This window comes from Osmerus eperlanus, chromosome 21, assembly GCF_963692335.1.
Source record: "Osmerus eperlanus chromosome 21, fOsmEpe2.1, whole genome shotgun sequence".
NCBI lineage: Eukaryota > Metazoa > Chordata > Actinopteri > Osmeriformes > Osmeridae > Osmerus > Osmerus eperlanus.
In genome coordinates this window covers 2,338,213-2,361,783 of record NC_085038.1, presented here as the reverse complement: position 1 = coordinate 2,361,783, position 23,571 = coordinate 2,338,213, and the positions used below count along the sequence as shown (strand labels likewise).

At 43.3% G+C, this 23,571-nt stretch overlaps 3 protein-coding genes and 2 long non-coding RNA genes across 5 annotated transcripts in view; 4 read left to right on the top strand and 1 right to left on the bottom strand.

Annotated features, from left to right (window-relative positions):
- The window catches only part of abi3bpb (ABI family, member 3 (NESH) binding protein b), a 69,906-nt gene that overhangs the window by 16,590 nt on the left and 29,745 nt on the right, over window positions 1-23,571 (bottom strand). The window lies entirely within an intron of this gene.
- Window positions 805-2,221, top strand: LOC134007329 (uncharacterized). Its single transcript, XR_009928029.1, has 4 exons — window positions 805-932; window positions 1,039-1,152; window positions 1,349-1,527; window positions 2,075-2,221. It is a non-coding gene; the product is annotated as an uncharacterized LOC134007329 (long non-coding RNA).
- On the top strand, window positions 2,361-7,053 carry LOC134007843 (adhesion G-protein coupled receptor G7-like). The gene is made up of 7 exons (XM_062447559.1): window positions 2,361-2,468; window positions 2,582-2,913; window positions 3,530-3,611; window positions 4,204-4,362; window positions 4,504-4,663; window positions 4,991-5,122; window positions 6,928-7,053. Exons 1-7 carry the CDS (start codon window positions 2,419-2,421, stop codon window positions 7,051-7,053), a joined length of 1,041 nt encoding a protein of 346 aa, XP_062303543.1. The 5' UTR covers window positions 2,361-2,418.
- Window positions 7,500-8,496, top strand: LOC134007332 (uncharacterized). Its single transcript, XR_009928033.1, has 4 exons — window positions 7,500-7,606; window positions 7,726-7,869; window positions 8,119-8,204; window positions 8,389-8,496. It is a non-coding gene; the product is annotated as an uncharacterized LOC134007332 (long non-coding RNA).
- LOC134007317 (adhesion G-protein coupled receptor G7-like) lies at window positions 9,713-12,378 on the top strand. The gene is made up of 6 exons (XM_062446697.1): window positions 9,713-9,820; window positions 9,936-10,267; window positions 10,735-10,816; window positions 11,159-11,317; window positions 11,455-11,614; window positions 11,952-12,378. The coding sequence occupies exons 1-6, from the start codon at window positions 9,771-9,773 to the stop codon at window positions 12,162-12,164; spliced, it is 996 nt and encodes a 331-aa protein (XP_062302681.1). The 5' UTR covers window positions 9,713-9,770; the 3' UTR covers window positions 12,165-12,378.

Below are 23,571 nucleotides of genomic sequence, written 5' to 3'. Positions count from 1 at the left end.
GTGTACCGGTCAATATGGGACTCCAAAGTTTGACACCCCAAATGTCTTAGAGTGTGACATAACTCTCAGCAACATTCAACGAAATGTAAGTAAAATTTAAATAAAACAATTCCCAATATAAACGGTGACTCTCTTTTTAAACCTAATGGGACAATCTAACAATCTAAATGCCTGTACAGTATATAACTACATACATTATTTCGTTTTGAACCCCTTAGCTATCCAGCGCAGCTAATTTGCTGCAGTTAGCGAGTAGTACTCAGATTCTGACGTCAAATCCAGAGACTCTAACAGCTGATAATGTTACCAAGGCGATTGACATCACCAACACCCTCCTTGAAAGGTCTTCAAATATCTCGGAGGTGCAGTGTTTCCAAACCACAACACACCATTTATTATAACAATGAGGCTATATGTATACATACTGCATATTTATATTGGTTTTATCTACTATGTACTAATAGTGTATACCAGAGAAAGAGAGATACTATGTGAAAAAAAGAAATATTCCACTATTCTATTATTCAAAGCTAACTGTGGTGGTCTGGTACTATTGTAGGCAGTTGCCGTGGCAGCATTAACCACGGTCAGTCAGCTGCTGGATGCTTCTGTACCGGACAGTGTAGCTGAGGTGTCTGTTGAAAGGTAATGTGGATTGCATAATTTACATTTTACTCATGTAGCGGACACCTTTTGAATCATCCAGACATGCTTAAGTGACCAGAGAGAAGGCCACATTACGGTAACGTTTTTCTTGTGAGGTAATGTTGTCTCTCTACCTTTCTGATTTGCCCACAGCCTAACTGAAAGTTTAGAGAATATCTCACTGGGGTCAGACAACACATCTCTAGTGGTCCAGCCCAACCTTGCGGTCCAGTCTGTCGTACTAACCAGTAACGACATAGTCGGCATCCAGTTCTCTGCACAAACAGGTTGATAGGAAAAAGCCTCATTCATCCATGTTTGCAGATACATTTGCTGTGAACACTTTTTAGATTCTAATTAAATGATCAACACAATAATTTCCCCCTTCTCCAGGATTATCTAGTAATTTTTCTGCTGATAGAATTAGACTGAATACCAATGCGTCTGAACTTGTGTCTGACAATGGAAAGGCCACTGATGTCCAGATATTCATTAGATTATCACCAGGTGAGTTGACAGTGGACCTAACCCATACAGTAGATTTACCATCAACCCCCTTAGAGTTTCCTTGTGTTTATAACACACGTCCTATGAGATATACTAAACAAAATCTACCACAATACACAATCGAGTAGATAAAAATACAACTCTTAATTTCTCCCTCCTTTTCTTTTCCTCTACAAACTGTGCTTCGTCCCCTCAGGAATGCAGCGTCGAAGTTCTGGCATCTCTGTTGGCTTTGTGCTCTACCAGAACGACAGGTTCTTCAGGTCAAGGGATTTCAGAGCCCACTTGGGCAGTCGTAGAAGGGTCATCTCGGGAAATGTGAAAGGAGCTGGAAGGATGGGGGCCGAACATGTGGAAATGATCTTCAGGCCAATCGTAAGATCCCCTGCAGACCCGTGTTTTAGATTAGCTTTGCTTGATACAGCAGAGTCATGGCACTTGTTCATAATTTGTGGAGGATGGATGAAACGGAACTGAATTATATTATTGTTGCTTGCTTTCCTCCAGGTACACTCTAGCACTTTCGAGGATCATGTTGTTTAATTGTAATTTGTTTAACTACTAATCTTCTTGTTCTACCCATTGGCACTTATTTGCTTTTCACAATGCATGCTTCATGTTTTGGCTACCCGCAATGTTTTTGGGGCTATCTTCTGTTTATGATCATTGACCTATGCACTTTTTGTAAAGCTCTTTCTTGTAAGTCGCTTTGGATAAAAGCATCTGATAAATGAATAAATGTAAAATGTAAAACTGCTGTGTAAATACAGTGTTTCTTTGTTCCTCTTAACAATGGAACAAGGAAGTCCTAGTATACCAACTGTACAACAGCATTCATCCATTTCACCCACAAATCTAAATGTCTATTTGTGTTTGGTTCTCCGGCTACAGTGATGACAAAGTGACTTGTTTATTTTCTCAGAATGTCCCCAACACAACCCTCTACGACTTTGCATGCGTGTTCTGGAACTACAACAAAAGTGAATGGAGCACTGAAGGGTGCTCCAAAGTCAACGTTTCCTCTGAGGCCCTCAGTTGTTTTTGCAATCATACCACCAACTTTGCTGTGCTAATGGCAAGTCCTCTCTCACCGCTGTCTTTATTGCCCTCAGCTGTGAACTACTCACATACAAATAAAACAACCCTATAACATTTAAAGCACTTTGGAATGTCATAGTTGTTTAGTTGTTTCTCCTCCTCTAGTCCTACAGGGTTGATTATGTCTACGCTGAAGCCCTGGACTGGATCACCTATCTGGGGTGTTCCATGTCTGTTGTGGGCTTGGTTATCACAATAGTTTTTTACGTCATGACCAGGTGAGATTCAAAAACAGGATCTTTGCTGTACCGTGATTTGGCAACCCTCACGAAAGCAACCTCTGTAGAGAGCAAATTGGTACGTTGACTTTTTTAATTGGTCCGTTTCCCAGGAAATCCGGTAACAGCAGCCCAGCAGTCCTGATGGTGAGCCTCTGTGTCAGTCTCCTCATCTTCACCCTCCTCTTCCTGCTGGGGATCAACAACACCAACCCACAGTCCCATGAACCTGAAGACAAGGACGCCAACGTCATGCCTTCCTCTGACCTGCACGTTGACCCAGACCACGGACCCTGCACTGCCGTGGCAGTCTTACTGCAGTACTTCCTGATGGCCACCTTTGTCTGGAACTCTCTCTATGCCTGTCACATGTTCCTACTGCTCTGGAACCCCCTGAGGAGACCCCCATCCTACCTCCCGACTATCACCGTGGTCACTGGATGGGGTACGTAGGTAGCGGCGTAAAGTAACAAAGTAGGAAGTACTACTTGTCACCGTACCGTTTTTGTTTTTTGAGAGGGGGGGGTAACTGTCATTTACTTAAGTATTCAACTTAATACTACTACTTAACAAAATGTCCAACAAACAGCAAAGATTAGTGATCCCCCCCACACCAGTATGTATGACCTCTTCACTGTGCAGTCTTTACAAAAAGCTTAGACAAACACACTAAAATCATTATGCGTTACACCCTCTGCAGAGGCGCAGGCAGGGGGACAGGTGGACTGCAGGTGTGCTGCAGCAGGCCTGTGACAGGGCTGTCACAACACTGTGACAGTGACTACACTAACATTTACATGAACATTTATTCATTTAGCAGACGCTTTTATCCAAAGCGACTTACAAGAAAGAGCTTTACAAAAAGGTATAGGTCAATGATCATAAACAACGAGATAGCCCCCAAAACATTGTGGGTAGCCAAAACATGAAGCATACATTGTGAAAAGCAAATAAGTGCCAATGGGTAGAACCAGAAGAGCATGTAGTTAAACAAATTACAATTAAACAACGTGATCCTTGAAAAGTGCTAGAGTGTCCCAACACTGTCTTCTCTCTCCCAGGAGTTCCTGCTGTTCTTGTTTCCATCACGTTGGGAGTCACCTACAGAGTGGACAATCCATTAAACTACCGACGGGAAGAATTGTAAATCGAAACTTTTCTTTTTTTTTGTGGTTGTTTCGTTATTACTTAATCCACTAAACTGCCAACATTAAATACATAATCTGTCATAGCTTTTACGGTACCTTTTACTGTACTATTACACTACCAGGACAAAGAAAGAATAGTATGGAAGCAAATCCGTTTTTTAAAAATTGGTTCGAATTTTTGGGATCTGAATTCCACCATTTGAATTTGAGCAGCCTGAAATTTGTTGTATTTGAATTCCTGAAGCTTGAATGTTTTATTTAATTTTTGGGATCTGAATTTTATTGTTTGAATTTGAGGAACCAGAATTTCCGAACCTTGAATTCTGGATTGGAATATTTGAACATTGAAATAAATGTATATTTCAATCTGAAGAGGTGAATTCAAAACCAGCAAATTAGGTGGTATTTAAATTTCTATATTAAGTATTCAATGCTTTTTAAAATTCAAAACATGATGTCACTGATTTGCTTCCATAGCATAGCCTATACATATTATACTACAGTACAAAACACATAGAGGTACATTTTCACCACTGTACAGTACTTTACATCAACCACAAAGTAACTACTTCCTTTTGACCCTCCAGTTGCTGGCTTGCTGCTGTAAACCCAGAGGGACAGTTTGACTTTGCAAAGCCAATGTTCTGGGGGTTCCTCATCCCAGTGGCTCTAATTATGATCTTTAACACAGTTATCCTATGCTATTTTAGCTACACAACATGCAGGACAGACCCGGAATTAACCAGGTACCGATGATGTAGCTCACTGCAATCATATGTAAACAAATCCTCATAGTCGAAGGGCTTGTAAAAACGTTTTTATTGCACTTCTATGTTTTGAGTGCTCTACTATCTGCTGTAAGCTTTTTTTTTTTTTTTTCTCCACAGCACCACACAGTCCTCCAACAAGAAAAAACTTCTGAGTAGTTTCTCGTTATCAGTGGTGTTGGGTCTCTCCTGGATAATAGGCTACCTGATGCTCATCATACCAAACAAGAACATGCACTTCATCCTGAACATCGTCTTCTGCCTGTGTACCACCACACAGGTATACCTGTGTTCTCATTTAGTCAGACAGGCAGTACATAGGGGACATCCCAGGGGACAAGCTCTGTCAAATGTGTGATGAAAACATCCAAAATACCCCTGATGCCTATGCAGTATGCACATGCTTGTTAGAGACTGTTTCAGCCCCCACAGACAATTGTGAGATAAGTGACATGGGAAACTCACTAACCATGTTGTTGCAACTCCCCAATAATCCTGTCTGAACAAACAATAGAACAGTTACAGCTCATAAAATGAAGACCTATAAATAATATAGACCTATAAATAATTCAGAACCATTCGCATCTATATTTTTTGTCTTTCACAGGGACTTCAGATCTTCATACTGTTTGTTGCAAGAACGTCCATCTTCAGGCAAATGATGTTGGCTCTTCCTATCGGCTGCCATATCGAAAGTTACACTCTATGGAAACACAAAGCCAGAAATAGTCAGAGTCAGGTGGCTAGTAATCCGAAGGTTGCCAGTTCGATTCCCGGTCATGCCAACTGACGTTGTGTCCTTGGGCAAGGCACTTCACCCTACTTGCCTCGGGGGAATGTCCCTGTACTTACTGTAAGTCGCTCTGGATAAGAGCGTCTGCTAAATGACTAAATGTAAATGTAAATACCATCGATTCATTCAAAGAACTGGATACATACAGCTCGTGCCAGTCAAAACTGTTTGTTTCATCAGAGACAGTATTAGACCGCCAATGATAAGAAATACCGCTATACTTACCAGTGAACTATGAGTTTACGAAATAATTCTCTCTTTCCTCCATCATCACTACTGTTCCCCTGTTTTGCACACAGACATGTACATTCTGGTGTTTACCATGTGTATGTTCTCAAACTTTTGGGGGCCAGAGACCCCCCCATAATCGTAACACCCATTCAGCATACCCTTCAGGGGCGGTTCTAGGCATGGGCGAACCGGGCAGCCGCCCGGGGCGGCATGAAGAGAGGGGCGGCATTTTCAGGCAATTTTGTGTTTGGCCCTCTGCTGGCATAAAAAGGTATTGTGTCAATATTTGTTTTATTGATGCAAATGGTCCCCATCTGTAGATTATAATATATGTTTTACTTTTTAATGATACAGCAACATTTAACAATGTTAGAATTCATGGCTAATTATTTCGCAGACCCCTTGGCTATGGGCGGACCCCATATTGAGAACCACTGCTAGGTTATGTTCCATTGTAATGTTCGGTACTGTGCATGAAGGCAGGAATGATTCCTCCATGTTGTGTTTCTTACGTGAAGAAACCCCCTATTAAATGTGCACATGAACATGCATTTACCCCACCCTCTCATTGCCACTGCCTGCATCCCTCATAATAAAACATTATTGCAGCTACATACAGGAGATGTGAATTTGTAGGTGGAAGCACGTTGCTAGCGAAGCTGACATATTTCAAACAGATATCGCAGTGATGGCACTGTGTGCTAATTTCCGTCTTTGGATAAACTCTGTTAATCCAACATAATGGATTGTCTCATGTCGTTATTATATGTTAATGTATCAAATGTCGCATGTCTATTGTAGCGTGTGGGGGAAACAGACAGGACTCAAGACACAAGAGGCAGAGACCACATTGTCAGTTTCATAGCTCAAGAACCCAGATCAGGGGCGATCAGACCTTTAGGGGTGCTCAGCCCCCAATGACAATGTGACATGAATACAGTGCCTTGCAAAAGTACAAAACCCCCTTGCTAAAAAATCCCTTATTTCACTGGATAAGGACAGGCTACTCCTCAAGTAGGCCTCGCACAAGATTTAATTGGGGTTTAGCGTTATAAATATTCTGTTGCAACCCTTACCCACTAGATGGCGCTATTACTTTAAGTCCTGATATCTGCAGCTCACAGTGTGTCTACCTTGCTATAAATATGAGTCTCATTATGATTATTTTATCCTAGCAGGCAAACAAACATCGCAGTAAGATGAAAATAAAGTTATTAAACACCACAACCGTGGCACACAGTCGGCAAGGTAGCGATCACCGGAGAAACTCGAAACTGTGGCGTAGCCTATCACTCTGTCTTGTCTGACCTCCCAAAGCAGCTGGCAACCACACCTAATCCTACAACTGACAGTGTAACTACTAACAATATGACTACTGATAATGTAACCACAACTAATCCTACAACTGACAGTGTAACCACTAACAATATGACTACTGCCTATGCAACCACACCTAATCCTGCAACCACTGCTGACCCTGTAACTCCCCCACTCACCATCTCTGCATCCTTCCCCACAAGTACTACCATTCCCAGCTCCTCCATCAGTGCTACATCCACACCCACCACTGCCCCCACCACCAGCACTCTTTCCACCACTGCCATCCACACAACCCACCCTCCTCTGAACTGCGCCAATGGAGGTGAGCTACAGAATGGATTCTGTGTCTGTCCCGTTGAATGGACTGGAATCGACTGCTCAATAGGTGGGTCTAAACTGCCACGGCTGTGATGGCACCTTTGCCTGGTTCTGCTGTTCTAAACATGTTCTTAGTTATCTTGTTATGACAGGTATGTTCTGCTCTGTATTTGATATAAACCGATGTACCATCGGTTGGTTCGGTTATTCTAAGCAGAAGTGTGGACCTAATACATCTAGTGGTAAGATAAAGGATTTGTTTGTTTTCCTGGTACAGCATTGCCCCATTTTTGTCTACAGCGTATTGCGGCACCTGAGTGTGTTGACTCTCTTGGCACTGTGGTAGCTGGCTTTGGATGGGATACCACCACTGGAGATATTTTAAATTAATATAAATATCTCTACATGACATTCTTGATAATAAATTCACTATTTTCTGTTTTATCAACAGGGAATGTGCCGAGGGTTTCAGCAAGGTGTACCGGTCAATATGGGACTCCAAAGTTTGACACCCCAAATGTCTTAGAGTGTGACATAACTCTCAGCAACATTCAACGAAATGTAAGTAAAATTTAAATAGAACGATTCCCAATATAAACCCTCTTTTTAAACCTAATGGAACAATCTAAGTGCTTGTACAGTATATAACTACATACATTATTTCGTTTTGATCCCTGTAGCTATCCAGCACATCTGATTTGCTGCAGTTAGCGAGTAGTACTCAGATTTTGACGTCAAATCCAGAGACTCTAACAGCTGATAATGTTACCAAGGCGATTGACATCACCAACACCCTCCTTGAAAGGTCTTCAAATATCTCTGAGGTGCAGTGTTTCCAAACCTCAACACACCATTAATTCTAACAATAAGGCTATATATATTGTTTTATTTATATATTGTAATTTATACTGTATGTATATATACAATATTTATACATACTGCATATTTGTATTTGTTTGATCTACTTTATACAAATAGTGTATATCAGAGAAAGAGAGATACAATGTGAAAAAAATGAATATTCCACTATTCTATTATTCAAAGCTAACTGTGGTGGTCTGGTACTATTGCAGGCAGTTGCCGTGGCAGCATTGACCACTGTTAGTCAGCTGCTGGAGGCTTCTGTACCGGACAGTGTAGCAGAGATGTCTGGTGAGAGGTAATGTGGATTGTATAATTTACATTTTATGTAAAATATTATATAGGGGTCACCTTTTGAATGTTATGATATGCAGTTAATGTATCATCCAGACATGCTTAAGTGACCAGAGAGAAGGCCACATTACGGTAACGTTTTTCTTGTGAGGTAATTTTGTCTCTCTACCTTTCTGATTTGCCCACAGCCTAACTGAAAGTTTAGAGAATATCTCACTGGGGTCAGACAACACATCTCTAGTGGTCCAGCCCAACCTTGCGGTCCAGTCTGTCGTACTAACCAGTAACGACATAGTTCCATAGGCATATGGCATAGGCATCCAGTTCTCTGCACAAACAGGTTGATAGGAGAAAGCCTCGTTCATCCATGTTTGCAGATACATTTGCTGTGAACACTTTTTAGATTCTAATTAAATGATCAACACAATAATTTCCCCCTTCTCCAGGATTATCTAGTAATTTTTCTGCTGATAGAATTAGACTGAATACCAATGCATCTGAACTTGTGTCTGACAATGGAAAGGCCACTGATGTCCAGATATTCATAAGATTATCACCAGGTGAGTTGACAGTGGACCTAACCCATACAGTAGATTTACCATCAACCCCCTTAGAGTTTCCTTGTGTTTATAACACACGTCCTATGAGACATACTAAACAAAATCTACCACAATACACAATCGAGTAGATAAAAATACAACTCTTAATTTCTCCCTCCTTTTCTTTTCCTCTACAAACTGTGCTTCGTCCCCTCAGGAATGCAGCGTCGAAGTTCTGGCATCTCTGTTGGCTTTGTGCTCTACCAGAACGACAGGTTCTTCAGGTCAAGGGATTTCAGAGCCCACTTGGGCAGTCGTAGAAGGGTCATCTCGGGAAATGTGAAAGGAGCTGGAAGGATGGGGGCCGAACATGTGGAAATGATCTTCAGGCCAGTCGTAAGATCCCCTGCAGACCCATGTTTTAGATTAGCTTTGCTTGATACAGCAGAGTCATGGCACTTGTTCATGATTATGGAGGCTGGATGAAACGGCACTTCTGTGTAAATACAAAACATTCCACAAATTACAATGGGATAAGTTACCCATTAACTCCTCTTAAGAGAGGAACAATGAAGTCTTAGTATACCAACAGCATTCATCCATTTCACCACCAATCCAAATGTCTATTTGTGTTTGGTTCTCCAGCTACGGTGATGACGAAGTGACTTGTTTCTTTTCTCAGAATGTCCCCAACACAACCCCCTACGACTTTGCATGTGTGTTCTGGAACTACACCCAAAATGGATGGAGCACGGAAGGGTGCTCCAAAGTCAACGTTTCCTCTAAGGCCCTGAGTTGTTTTTGCAATCATACCACCAACTTTGCTGCGCTAATGGCAAGTCCTCTCTCACCGCTGTCTTTACTGCCCTCAGCTGTGAACTTTGGTTTACCACATACAATAAAACAACCCTATTATCTTCAAAACACTTTGGAATGTCATAGGTGTTTAGTTGTTTCTTCTCCTCTAGTCCTACAGGGTTAATTATGTCTACGCTGAAGCCCTGGACTGGATCACCTATCTGGGGTGTTCCATGTCTGTTGTGGGCTTGGTTATCACAATAGTTTTTTATGTCATGACCAGGTGAGATTCAAAAACAGGATCTTTGCTGTACCGTGATTTGGCAACCCTCACGAAAGCAACCTTCACACAGAAAGCAAATTGGTACGTTGACTTTTTTAATTGGTCCGTTTCCCAGGAAATCCGGTAACAGCAGCCCAGCAGTCCTGATGGTGAGCCTCTGTGTCAGTCTCCTCATCTTCACCCTCCTCTTCCTGCTGGGGATCGACAACACCAACCCACAGTCCCATGAACCTGAAGACAAGGATGCCAATGTCATGCCTTCCTCTGACAAGCACGTCGACCCAGACGACGGACCCTGCACTGCCGTGGCAGTCTTACTGCAGTACTTCCTGATGGCCACCTTTGTCTGGAACTCTCTCTATGCCTGTCACATGTTCCTACTGCTCTGGAACCCCCTGAGGAGACCCCCATCCTACCTCCCGACTATCACCGTGGTCACTGGATGGGGTACGTAGGTAGCGGCGTAAAGTAACAAAGTAGAAAGTACTATTTGTCACTGTACCATTGTTTTTTTGTTGGGTTTCTGGTCTTGACTTAAGTATTCAACTCAATTATGGTACTAAACTAAATGTCCAACAAACAGCAGAGGGATGATACTCACCCACGCTCTATTTATGACGTCTTCGCTTCATTTAAAAGAAGCCTAGACAAACACACTAAAATCATTATGCGTTACATCCTCTGCAGAGGCGATGGCAGGGGGACAGGTGGACTGCAGGGGTGCTGCAGCAGGCCTGTGACAGGGCTGTGACAGGACTGTGACAGGGCTGTGACAGGGCTGTGACAGGGCTGTGACAGGCCTGTGACAGGGCTGTGACAGGGCTGTGACAGGCCTGTGACAGGGCTGTGACAGGACACGCCCACTGCAGGGTTCTGCAGCTAGTTGTGTACCAACACTGTCTTCTCTCTCCCAGGAGTTCCTGCTGTTCTTGTTTCCATCACATTGGGAGTCACCTACAGAGTGGACAATCCATTAAACTACCGACAGGAAGAATTGTAAATCGAAACTTTACTTTCTTTTTTTGTGGTTGTTTCAATATTACTTACAGTGCAAATTAATTCAATGGTGTACAGTAACAGCAACTGAACACGAACAAAGGGAAGCTTTTTGACGTCAAATTTGACCTACAAATAATCTGCCAAACTGCAGACATCTAACTTACCTGTATCTGTCATCGCTTTTACTGTACCTTATATTTTGAACCTTAGAATACACATTAAAAAACGCATAACCTACTGTATATTATACTACAGTACAAAACACATAGAGGTACATTTTCACCTCTGTACAGTACTTTACATCAACCACAAACTAACTACTTCCTTTTGACCCTCCAGTTGCTGGCTTGCTGCTGTAAACCCAGAGGGACAGTTTGACTTTGCAAAGCCAATGTTCTGGGGGTTCCTCATCCCAGTGGCTCTAATTATGATCTTTAACACAGTTATCCTATGCTATTTTAGCTACACAACATGCAGGACAGACCCGGAATTAACCAGGTACCGATGATGTAGCTCACTGCAATCATATGTAAACAAATCCTCATAGTCGAAGGGCTTGTAAAAACGTTTTTATTGCACTTCTATGTTTTGAGTGCTCTACTATCTGCTGTAAGCTTTTTTTATTTTCTCCACAGCACCACACAGTCCTCCAACAAGAAAAAACTTCTGAGTAGTTTCTCATTAGCAGTGGTGTTGGGTCTCTCCTGGGTAATAGGCTACCTAATGCTCGTCATACCAAACAAGAACATGCACTTCATCCTGAACATCGTCTTCTGCCTGTGTACCACCACACAGGTAGTCACCTGTGTTGTGTTACCTGTGTTCTCATTGAGTCAGACAGGCAGTACATAGGGGACATCCCAGGGGACAAGCTCTGTCAAATATGTGATGAAAACATCCAAAATACCCCTGATGCCTATGCAGTATGCACACGCTTGTTAGTGACTGTTTCAGCCCCCACAGACAATTGTGAGATAAGTGACATGGGAAACTCACTGTGTTGTTGCAACTCCTCAATAATCCTGTCTGAACAAAAAATAGAACTGTTACAGCTCATAAAATGAAGATCTATAAATAATATAGACCTATAAATAGAGAACCATTCGCCATATCTATTTTTTGTCTTTCACAGGGACTTCAAATCTTCATTCTGTTCGTAGCAAGAACGTCCAAATTCAGGCAAATTATATTGGATCTTCCTATCGGCCGCCCTGTCAAAGGTTTCACTCTATGGAAACACAAAGCCAGAAATAACATCGATTCATACAAAGAACTGGATGCATACAGCTCTAGCCAGTCAAAACTGGTTGTTTCAGAAGAGACAGTATTAGACCGCCAATTATAAGGAATACCGCTAAACCTCTCTTTCCTCCATCATCACTGTTGGAGCCATTATACAACTTTGTTTTGTTTATATACCACATTGGTGAGGCTAATCTGCAGTTTTATGTTTGAGCACTTGGTGGAGCATTGCCTTTGGGAAGGCATATACCGGTAGGTAATTAACAGCCAGGGATACACAGGTGTGTGGCTAGGTGGAAAAGCATACAGCTTTTCACTGTGTGAGGTTTGCATGTTATTGTTTGATTTGTGTGCAAAAGAAAATGAATGGAACTAAACCTGAAATGAAATGGACTGTATTGCTTGTGCTACGGTGAGCAGGCTGTCAGGAAAATAAATGGGTCACAGCACAGAAATGCAGAAAGATTGTGGACATTGATTATTGGCACGCAGAACACGCATCCAAGCAAGTTCTTCCCTGGTCCCACCTCATTGGCCTAATGTAGGAGTTGGTAAAATACTCTACAATCACTACTGTTCCCCTGTTCTGCACACAGACATGTACTTTCTGGTGTTTACCATGTGTATGTGTGTGAACAAATAATTGTCTGGGCAGTATTGCTATTTGTATTAAGTTGTATATTTTAAACCAATTGTATCCATTTTGTGATTTTTTGGATATGGAACCAATTGGAATTGTAACTTAATTCAGGAGTCGATGTGCAATACAGTTTGAGGTCCTACATAGGTGTTTGTTCAGACTGCACACTCTCTCGTGGGGAAGTCTACAGTCTGTGCTGTGATGTGGTGGAGGAAAATATTATCCAACCTTAGGTAAACTCACTCATTATATAATAATGCTTTTGTCTAATGATATCACGTTAGGTTCAAAACCTTTATATTATCTGAGGTAATTTCTTACTAATTTGGTTCCCTTATATATTATTATTATCTCATTATTCACTGGCCTAGTCTCGTCCAAACCCGACAGATGGTTCTGAACGGTTCAGATTTAGCTGTTAACAATGCTCTCATCTGTGTTCCAGCGTGTTCAGGTCTACTGGAACTGGTCCAAACTACCACCCCAATTTCCAGGTGTTTCTGAGCACCGACACAGAGGAGGTGAGGCTGAGGCTTCTGGAGAGAGCGGGAGAAGGAGAGGAGGTGTGGGCAGCACGTGTTCCACTAACAGGTACAGGACATCCTCAGGGTCCTGAGGATCGATGGGAGGCAGGCAGACTGAGCATGCTCAGAAGGGCTCTGCAGAGGAGCAGCTGCGCTCTGCAAGACTGGCGTTTGTGGAGGGAGTGTCCAAGTCTGTCCTGAATAATCTGCTGAATGGACTTCTGCAGGAGAGAGTGATCAACGATGATGAGAGAGAGGCAGTAAAGGTGGAGAGAGAGAGGGTAGAGAGAGCTGAGGCCACCATTGACACGGTCTTGAGGAAAGGATCTCTTTCATGTTTTGTGATGAAAACTATGTTGGCTAAATATGACCCTGCTTTATACAAAACACTTGGCTTCCAATAAAACATGCTGACAACAATGTCAGACCTAGGATGTGTTTCAGCCTAGTAGTGAGTATACTGTATGTATAAATACATTTAAAATGTAAATACAGATACATTAAATATGAGTCAGAGGGAGTGGAGGGAATATAGGGAGTCAGATGGCTGAGCGGTTAGGGAATCGGGCTATTAATCAGAAGATTGCCGGTTCGATTACCGGCCGTGCAAAATTACGTTTGTGTCCTTGGGCAAGGCACTTCATCCTACTTGCCTCAGGGGAATGTCCCTGTACTTACTGTAAGTCTCTCTGGATAAGAGCGTCTGCTAAATGACTAAATGTAATATGAATTAGAAGGAAACTTATGAATAATATTATTATCTACATTGGAGCTATATTGTTTGGACTATTAATGAAACGTATAAAATTCTCTTTAAAAACTATTACTGTTTTCTGCTATAGGGTACATACAAATAGACTCAATCAAATGCTTCCTTTGAGTGAAAAAATAGGAAAACTGAAAAAAAGAATGTCAGAACAATAACATGAATATTTATAATAGCGGTGGGCCGTTATCGACGTTAACGTGCTGCGTTAACGTGAGACTCTTATCGGGCGATAAAAAAAAATATCTCCGTTAATCTATTCTCAAAGTTGGGTTGGGAGCTGGGTCTTAAATTTTAGCGCTGATGTATACCTAGCCGAATTGCACTGTAGGGGGCGAGAACGAGTCTTCGAACCTGTGTGTATGCCTTGTGTATGAAATTACTACCAGAGCCTGTTTAATATTATATTATATTAGACATTCTCTGTTACTACATCAAACGTGACGTGCTAACATGGATGCAGCTATGAAGCCGCCGGGTTTGCTTCAGGGAAAATGTATTTTTAAGAAGCTTCCCAATGGAAACCTCGACAAGACTAACGTTGTTTGCACCTTGTGCGATGCGGAATTAGTTTACTGTACGAGTTCTTCCAGTCTCAAATACCACCTAAACGCAAAGCATCCCTTAGCTAATGCGGAAGATGCCGGGCCAAGCACTGATGTAACGCAGGGTAAGAGTCGTCGTCAAACTACTGTTTGAGTGCAACCGAGGCAAGCCCGTCAGCACAGCTCTATCAACCAAGCTAACTAATCTCCTTGCTCACCTGGCTTGAGAAACCCGTTCTCAAAAACGTACTTTTAGTCATTATTTGGGTAGCACACATATTCTGAATGCCTTTGGCGGAATTCAAATAAGCCATTTTAATCTAGATTAATCTAGATGAATTCCAAGATTACAGTTAGATTAATCTAGATTTAAAAAATTAATCTATGCCCACCACTAATTTATACATATTATTGTAAATGATGATTGGTTAGCAATTTTTGTAAGTTTATTTTCCAGAATTTATTTTCAGAAATTATGTTTGGTTTGGTTTCCATTTTACCTATTTGCTCTATCCTGGTTTATTCTAGTTTATATCTATTCTATCTTCCACTTCCTGTCTTCCACTTCCTGTCTATCACTTCTTCTTTAAGTGGTCTGAGGTATAAATATGTACCACCAAAGTTTTTAAGAATGTGAACTCAGGCCTTCATTCATTTATGAAGTTATGAAAACAACTGTAACATATTTATTCCACGTTTATTGCCTTGCCCACCTATTAAACAATGTAAAAACATTATTGTCTCGTTTCAAAAAATAAATATTGATTGCAACTCTCAAGATATTCAGTTTTGTGGGAACTCAGCATAGGTTAAGATCTTGACTGCAATGGAATTTTTTTATCTCACATTTCCTTGTGGAGGCGCCCATAGCCTACTCTATTCTTTTTTCCCAACCAGAACTCTCAGTGCACATATTACACATCAGTAATTTTCTCAGATTAATGGCGTTTAGTCAACCTGCTGCATGTTTAGCTTGAATTTAGATTGATTAGATTTAGATTAGGCAATTAGGTGGTTGCACCTAATGTGCAAATACCAAACGATGCATGATATTGTCATTTATTTTGCTTTAATTCGTGAAAGTTCTCTATTTTAATACATTAGCAGGTGTAAAATAGTAGTCTATTCTGTCGGATTTGTGAGTTGAAAGAAACAAGGATTTAGCCCTAGTGGGTTTTGGTTCATCCAGGGACACAACTTGAGCTTGTTGCTTAACCCTTGTGTTATCTTCGGGTCATTCTGACCCATCAGTCATTGTGACCCACCGTCGTATTGCGACAAATTTACCTCCTACAAAAACAAAGTGAAGCATTTTCTTTTAACTGTCGGGCTGTCTCAGACCCCCCACATTGCAATGGTTAAAAGAAAATAATTGTTATTTGTTTTTGTATTGGGTAAAATTGGGTAAACACAACGGTGGTTCGTTATGAACCTTTGGGTCATGTGACCCGAAGGCAGCACAAGGGTTAAGACAGCCGTTCACTGCTCAGGATGCACAGAGACCAGAAATTACACCGAACTGTAAAAGGAAATGGACTGCATTTATATAACGCTTTTCTACTTTGGCGGCACTCGAAGCGCTTCGCAAAGTTTGCCTCTCATTCACCCATTCATACTCACACACCGACAGCAGCGAGCTACCATGCAAGGCGCCTGCCTGCCCATCGGGAACAACTTGGGGTTCAGAGTCTTGCTCAAGGATACCGCCAACCTTGCGATTAACAGACGACCCTCTTTACCCCCTGAGCCACAGCCACCCACAAAAAGAGAAGAAGAAAAAAAAAACAGTCTGTCGTGACGCATTTAGCCCTTTTTAATAGACACATGTTCACTTTTTACTATGAGTCGTTAGCTTCCTCTCCTTAAGTCCTCTGCCCGCTCTGTCTAGGTTCCAGTCATTTCCTGGAGGCCCACGTCACTGGCATCATCCTGTTTCTCAGAAAGACAGATTGCTGGTTTCAAGTGCAGGGAATTTACATATATTTGCAGGGTCGACTGTTTCACAGCATTCTGTACATTTAACCCTCTTCGCACTGTGATTTTCCACACCGGCAGTGGCGAGAGACAAAGTCGATGCTGTATTGAGTCGTATCAAGTCTACGAAACAGAGCTATACAACAGGGCACATTTTGTCTCACCTCTTTCAATCTGCCTTTTTGTCACAGAGATGTTTTTTAGCTCCTGGTTTACTTGGGATTCAAGAAGCCGTGTCGGTCTAACGGCAGACAAATTGGTTCAAGTCCTGTAGACCAGGGTTTGATATCTAGTCGGCCTCATCTCCTTTAAAAATGGCAAAGGAAGTAGTCAGTATTATGAGTATCACCCTGATTCATATTTCTGTGATAACAGACAGGCCTCTCATCTCAGGCCTTCCATGTCTAACAGGCAGGATTTACGTGGAGGAGAAGAAGAACCATTGCCAGATCGCAAAGAACACAATCTGCGAATAGAAATACAGCGACTAGCCAAATCACAACAGTCTGTTGCTGAGGCAACGGCTCAACTGGATCCAGGGACATCAACCCTGAGAGATTGTGGACAGGAGCTGTCGAGTGTTCCTCCAGACCCAGCAGATTCACCCCCCTGAACCCCTCCTGCATTAGTTTGGTGTGCAAGCCAGGCCCCAGTTACAGAGCAAGATTTGCTGCTGTGTGTGTGTGTGTGCGTCTCTATGTCCATGAGTGTGCAAGTGCACGTGTGCGTGCGTGTGTCTGCGGGGGCAAGAGAGTGAGCTGTTGTGGATGGCGTCGACAGGCCTAGGGGGAAAGCATTTTGGGTCTCCCACTGAGCGAGAAGCTGGCCGGCTCCTTCTACCCCAGCCTTTGTTGTGAATCCCTCGGCTTCTCCTCAAACTTCCCATCTGTAAGCGATAGAGGATCCGATGAATGTAAACCACAGCCGAAACACCTGCAGTCTCTCCCATGGCAGACACAGACCAGCAGTGTCATGCTCAAAGAGTCTGTTGTTTTTCCAACGAGTTTCATCTTTTTCTTGTTTTGGAGAATCGACAGCCACAACGTGAAGCTCAGAAGTAACGGACGGTTAGATGGCCTGAATGTTTATGTCCAACAGTGAAGGATTTGAGAAGCCTGTTTTCTGCTCTTCCTGTTGGTGTCAACGCTTGGGTTCTGTATTCAATTACGGCCTCCTGAATGCTTCAGCCTAATATTAGAATAAGTGTGGTAAAACAAGAAAGGGAAAAGGAAAAGAAACCTCTCTACGTTTTCTTCTCTCTCTGTGTTCCTCGCAGAAAGTCTGTCTGACCCAGAGGTTTGTGCACGTTTGTGGCATGCACGTTTGTGGCATGCACGTTTGCAGCGTGCCCAGAACCGTCGGCACGTGCCGGGGCCGCGACCTCACGTGGGCCTGCGGAACTCAGGCATGTGTGGCGAGGAACAGGCCACGCCTCCTCGCAGGAACACAATGAGAACAGAGGAAAGCAGCACCGAGACGGCCATGGCACTGGTGTCTTCAGTGTGTTCTTCCTATTCTCCCTGCCCCCCCCCAGTGCTCTCCCTGTTCTCCCTGCCCCCCCCCCAGTGCTCTCCCTGTTCTCCCTGCCCCCCCCCCCCCAGTGCTCTCCCTGTTCTCCCTGCCCCCCCCCTAGTGCTCTCCCTGTTCTCCCTGCCCCCCCCCCCAGTGCTCTCCCTGTTCTCCCTGCCCCCCCCCCCAGTGCTCTCCCTGTTCTCCCTGCCCCCCCCCCCAGTGCTCTCCCTGTTCTCCCTGCCCCCCCCCCCAGTGCTCTCCCTGTTCTCCCTGCCCCCCCCCCCTAGTGCTCTCCCTGTTCTCCCTGCCCCCCCCCCCCCAGTGCTCTCCCTGTTCTCCCTGCCCCCCCCCCCTAGTGCTCTCCCTGTTCTCCCTGCCCCCCCCCCCAGTGCTCTCCCTGTTCTCCCTGCCCCCCCCCCCTAGTGCTCTCCCTGTTCTCCCTGCCCCCCCCCCCCAGTGCTCTCCCTGTTCTCCCTGCCCCCCCCCCCTAGTGCTCTCCCTGTTCTCCCTGCCCCCCCCCCCAGTGCTCTCCCTGTTCTCCCTGCCCCCCCCCCCTAGTGCTCTCCCTGTTCTCCCTGCCCCCCCCCCCAGTGCTCTCCCTGTTCTCCCTGCCCCCCCCCCCCCTAGTGCTCTCCCTGTTCTCCCTGCCCCCCCCCCCAGTGCTCTCCCTGTTCTCCCTGCCCCCCCCCCCCTAGTGTTCTCCCTGTTCTCCCTAGTGTTCTCTGTCTGTCATCCTGGGTCTGTATGTGTGTTCTGATCCTTGTTTTGTCTCTCTCCCCTGGTTCCCGGTTTGCTGCGCTCCTGTGCCGCCTTCAGCTGATCCCCCCTCTCCTCAGCACGTTGTGTCCTTGGGCAAGGCACTTACTTTAAGTCACTCTGGATAAGAGCGTCTGCTAAATGACTGATGTAAAATGTCCAGCCGTACTGCTACACGTGACAAATACATAGACTACACCCACACCCCAACAAGGAAGACACACCCACCATCTTACCCCCACCCCCATCCCCTTACCCCCACCCCCTCAAAACTAAAACGTCTGTTCAGTGTCCTTCAAATTCTGCAGCATGAACCCTTTGGAGAGGGTTGTCAGACCTGCATATCCAAACAGGCCAAGTCTGTAGTCTAAGTCATCACTCCTACTTGCAGATAGGATCGTTGGGACGGGTGACTGATATCCTATTGTCTACTTCTGCAGTAGCTCACCTTGTTGAGTGACAGTAATTTATGTGAGTTTAGGAACCCGTTGAGAGGGGTTGACCTGAGCCAACCTGCAGGACTTCACACTCTCAACAGGGTGACGCTTCTCAGGAGAAGGTGCTTGTGAGCCTCCAAATGGGAATTCTTTGATCAAGTGACAGTGAACGCTTTCATAAATCAAGAACTGTAGCGTTCTCTCTTTCTTTCTCTCTCTCTCTCTCCTTTTTCTTTCTCTCTTTCTCTCTCTCTCCTTTTTCTCTCTCTTTCTCTCTCTGTCTCCCTTTCTTTCTCAGTCATGGAAAAGGTGACTCCTTCTTGCTCTCTGAAAAGGCGTTCAGGCCCTTCAAATGGAGTGAATAGTCGGCCTCTTACAAAAAAAGGCTGTGATTGTAAAGGCCTCTTAAAAACCCAAGGTGGAAACATTAGAGACCCAATAGCTCTGATGAGTATCCCGGACTGTTTTTATATGTCAGCTTTTATTTAAAGCCATTGTGGGATTTAATTATGCGTCATTGAGAAGATGGATTGCTCTTTGCTAAAACAGCGTCCCAGTGCCTGCACCATGCCAAGATCTGGGAAAGGAGTGTCGCTAATGACATCATACGTGGTTTCAGCTAAACTTTGTCCGGATGATACCATTATTCAGTTAATCTGATGTGTTTTTGTTCCTGGAGATGAATGGGAAAGGAATATCCTGTGCACCTGTGTACATTTCTAGGCGTGTGTGGTTGAAGGCTATTTACAACCATTGGTGACCTGTCTCACACATTCCTAATGCAAGCCAAATGAGGACACATTGATGGTCTTTTCTCCCAGGAGTGACTCTACAGCACAGAGGGGGAAAGTCGTACATTTGAGACCCTCTTTTAGGGCTCTTCCTGGTAAGGTATGAATCATTTTGACATGTGTACGTTCTAGACATCAGTTACAGTCATTCCTGCGTGAGTTGTGTCTCCACACAATCCCTGAATTCTACACAGTTGAGTTTAGCCTGTGCCTGTATTCCTGGTCCACTTTAGTCTTCACGCAAAAACTCAAACCCTAACCCTAACCTTTAATTAGGAATAGACAGTGTGAACCTGAGATCATAAATAAACTCTGTCCTCTGTAAATCTTGGTCTCTCTCCTCACTACGTGTAGCAGGAGTGTTAGGGGTTCTTGAGCGTTTGGCATAGAAGGTTTGTGTTAAATCACAGTGATATACACCGGACCAACGAGACCTCAGTTTCTTGTGTATTCAGGCAGGTGTTAAGGTAAAGCATGGACTGTACTGTTATTTAGGAGTCAGGCTGTCGGGTCAGTGCCACAGCCTGATGTATGGTGTCGTTTCTCAAGAAGTTTTCACAGAGCTGGAAAGTTTCACAGCAACTTTATCAGTTGGCGGCGAACTGGGTTCAACTTGACCTCTTCTATTATAGCCTCAGCTTCCTCTTTGTAGCCTTTGAAACTATTCAACTTTTACAATCTTACAGACTCTTTTCAAAATAAATCAAGGTAGCACACCATCATCATACCCCTACGGAGTTTCACTGTAGGTATAAATCACTTCACCAACTTTATCTCTTGACAAATGTTCCTATTCTCTATTGATTACTCAACTCAGACAAAACTCAGACAAAACATGTTTTGTCTGAGTTGAGTAAACAAACCCTGCATGAGAGGACCTGGGGACTTCACGGATCATTGTAAATGTAAATGGTGGTCACTGTCCCCTTTCAACATGTGGGCTAAATGTGATTTCCTGTGGCAGGGGTGGTCGTGGTGATCGAGGTGCTTGGCGAGGGTGATGTCAGACGCACAACAGGCACCGCTACAGCGTTGATGTGTGTGAAGCTGCTCAAAACAGAGCTCTCCACAGATGGCATGTGTTTGTCTGGGAAAGAAATGTACAGGTGGACCTCATATTTCTCCCCAGCTTTGTTACTCTTACTAAATACAGATGTATGTCCTTGGACGGGTCAAGTTCAAGAATGTTGAATATGGGGTAAAAAAAGATGTAGTCAGGTGAGATTAGAGAAGGGTGTCCTGACTTTTTCAATGCTTACAATGATTCTAAGAACTGCTGATTTTCTCGTCACAGAATTGTTGGCGTAAGAAATAATTTTCCTACTCAAGTAAGGTTTTTCCTGCAAAACTCTGACGGCTGAACACATCTTACAACTCTATTCAAGGCCCCATTGGCATACTGCGCCAAAGAGCAATATAGAATTACCATAAACCGTAAAGGTGAAGACTTCAGTATGTCGTTATGGAAAACACAAACTTTATAGTTGCTTTCTGTAGTCAGACACCAGAGAAAATGACTTTCTTGTCACCTTGAAACAGTATTGTTTGTCTTGATTGTGTTACATCACACATGATTAACTGCATCATAACAAATCCTGTCCCACTTTATTGGCCACATGTAAGTGCCATGTTCACTGTCTTCAGGGCGTTTACTCTGCAATAACAAAGTTTATGGTGTCTGGAAGTGAGATGTGTTATCTGACATTAGCATGGTTTTCAGTTGGTATCTTGGGTCTAATGGCTAGGGTGTTTGTCTTGATATAAAAGCGATGATAGGAATGTCGGTTGTAGGTACATTGTGGGGTTCATTCCCGTCTAAATCCTGCTAAATCCTTGCCCTTGGTTCTTGTGTTTTCAGATAGATCAACACCATTGTGGGTCCCCTCAAGGGTTGAGTGTGAGGTCAGTGGGTGCTTCATTTGCAGACCAATTTGGTGTGTGTGTGTGTGTGTATTTTTGTTGGGATGGAGTACCATAGACCTTGGAAGAGTCTGGAGCAGATTAGAGTTGCTCTGTAGAAATAATCAAAACACTGGATATAATTTTTCATAATTGTACCCAGCCGCCATGGTTGGAATAGTTGTGGGTCAGTGGTCCGCTACATGACATCATCTGATCAGTTCAGACACACATTTAATGAGTGGGCAAGTAGGATTTTGCCCAGTCTGTCTAAATGTGGCAGTTATGCTTTCCTCTGGTATTTGACATGTTCTACACTAATACGCTAAAATGAGAGCATTTATATAATAGCATAATTACAATTTATCATAGATGAATGGATTAACTAAGTAGTTATGTTTAAGCATTTGTATCATTAAATCCAATTTCATCAAGACAAAAAGTGATCTGTAAAACTATCGCAGCATCGAATGATTAAATCAATAATAATGTAATTTTTAAACAGAAATACTCTGGATTAATTAGTTTGAGAGTAGTCAGGAGATTATTATTTGTTCTGAAAGGCTGAATCTGTTATGATTGTTCATTACAGTGAGATTAAGCCTTTTCCAGCAAATTTGACATGGATGATTAATTCCTTCTCCTCAAAAAACTGACAAGGGATGGTGTTTAATTTCCTGGCCTCCTTGAAGGTCTCAACCCAGCCAATTTATGCTCTCACAGGAAAATATTTTTAGTATTTTTTGCTTACTGCTTGTAAGACAACCATGTAAAAATACTTTTTTATATAAACAAATGTTAATGACGGAAACAGATTGGGAAGTGAAACCTACAGTAAAGATAAATACAAGGTTTAGTGAGGAATGGATACATATTTTACATAATTTGTCATTAGTGTATTTATGTTTGTCTTTTAGCAAGCAGTGAACAATTAGTATATGCATTCTCAATGTTGATACAAAGAGCCTATAACATCCTCTTGTAGTGTGTGTGATGACATCACAGCCATTGACTTTCAGCACGTCAGGGAGTCTTCCTGGAATGTCTTTTCCTGGCAATATGTGGACCGTTTTAATAACGTGTCCACTTAGCAGATGTTTCCATCCAAATCGACACACCGGGGGGATGTTAGTGTTTAACCTTGTGATCAGCGGTCACATGCTCTGAGCTGTACGTATCACATGTTGTACCTGGAAGCTTCTTTGGAATTATAATTTCACTGAAGTTCTTTTTAGTGACAGCAGAACTACTCCAGTGTTCCGCCATCTGATAGTCCCTGAGCAAACACTGAGAATCTAGACCCTGGGGCTGAATTTTATAGGCAGGTTTTCAAAGCACAAACTCTTCACTTTGCCCATGTCTGAGGTCAAAGAATCTGCGTGGAGAGCTTTGCCTATTGCTTCATCCTCCTTCATCAGCCCAAATACAAACCCAAACACAGAGATGGACGCCTGCAGCTCGTGTCTCACAGTGGCTGTCTGAACTCCTCCTTTCTGTCACGTTCTGCGGGTGAAGATGTGGGGTTGTGTCTCATCTTGTCTTTCTGCTGCTGTCCGTGATCCGCTAGGGGTGTCCGGCATGCTAAAAGGCCCCTTGACGTGGTTTACCACTCTGGTTGCTGTGATGGGCTGTGATGGTGAAGGAGACATATCTGGTGGGTGTAGTT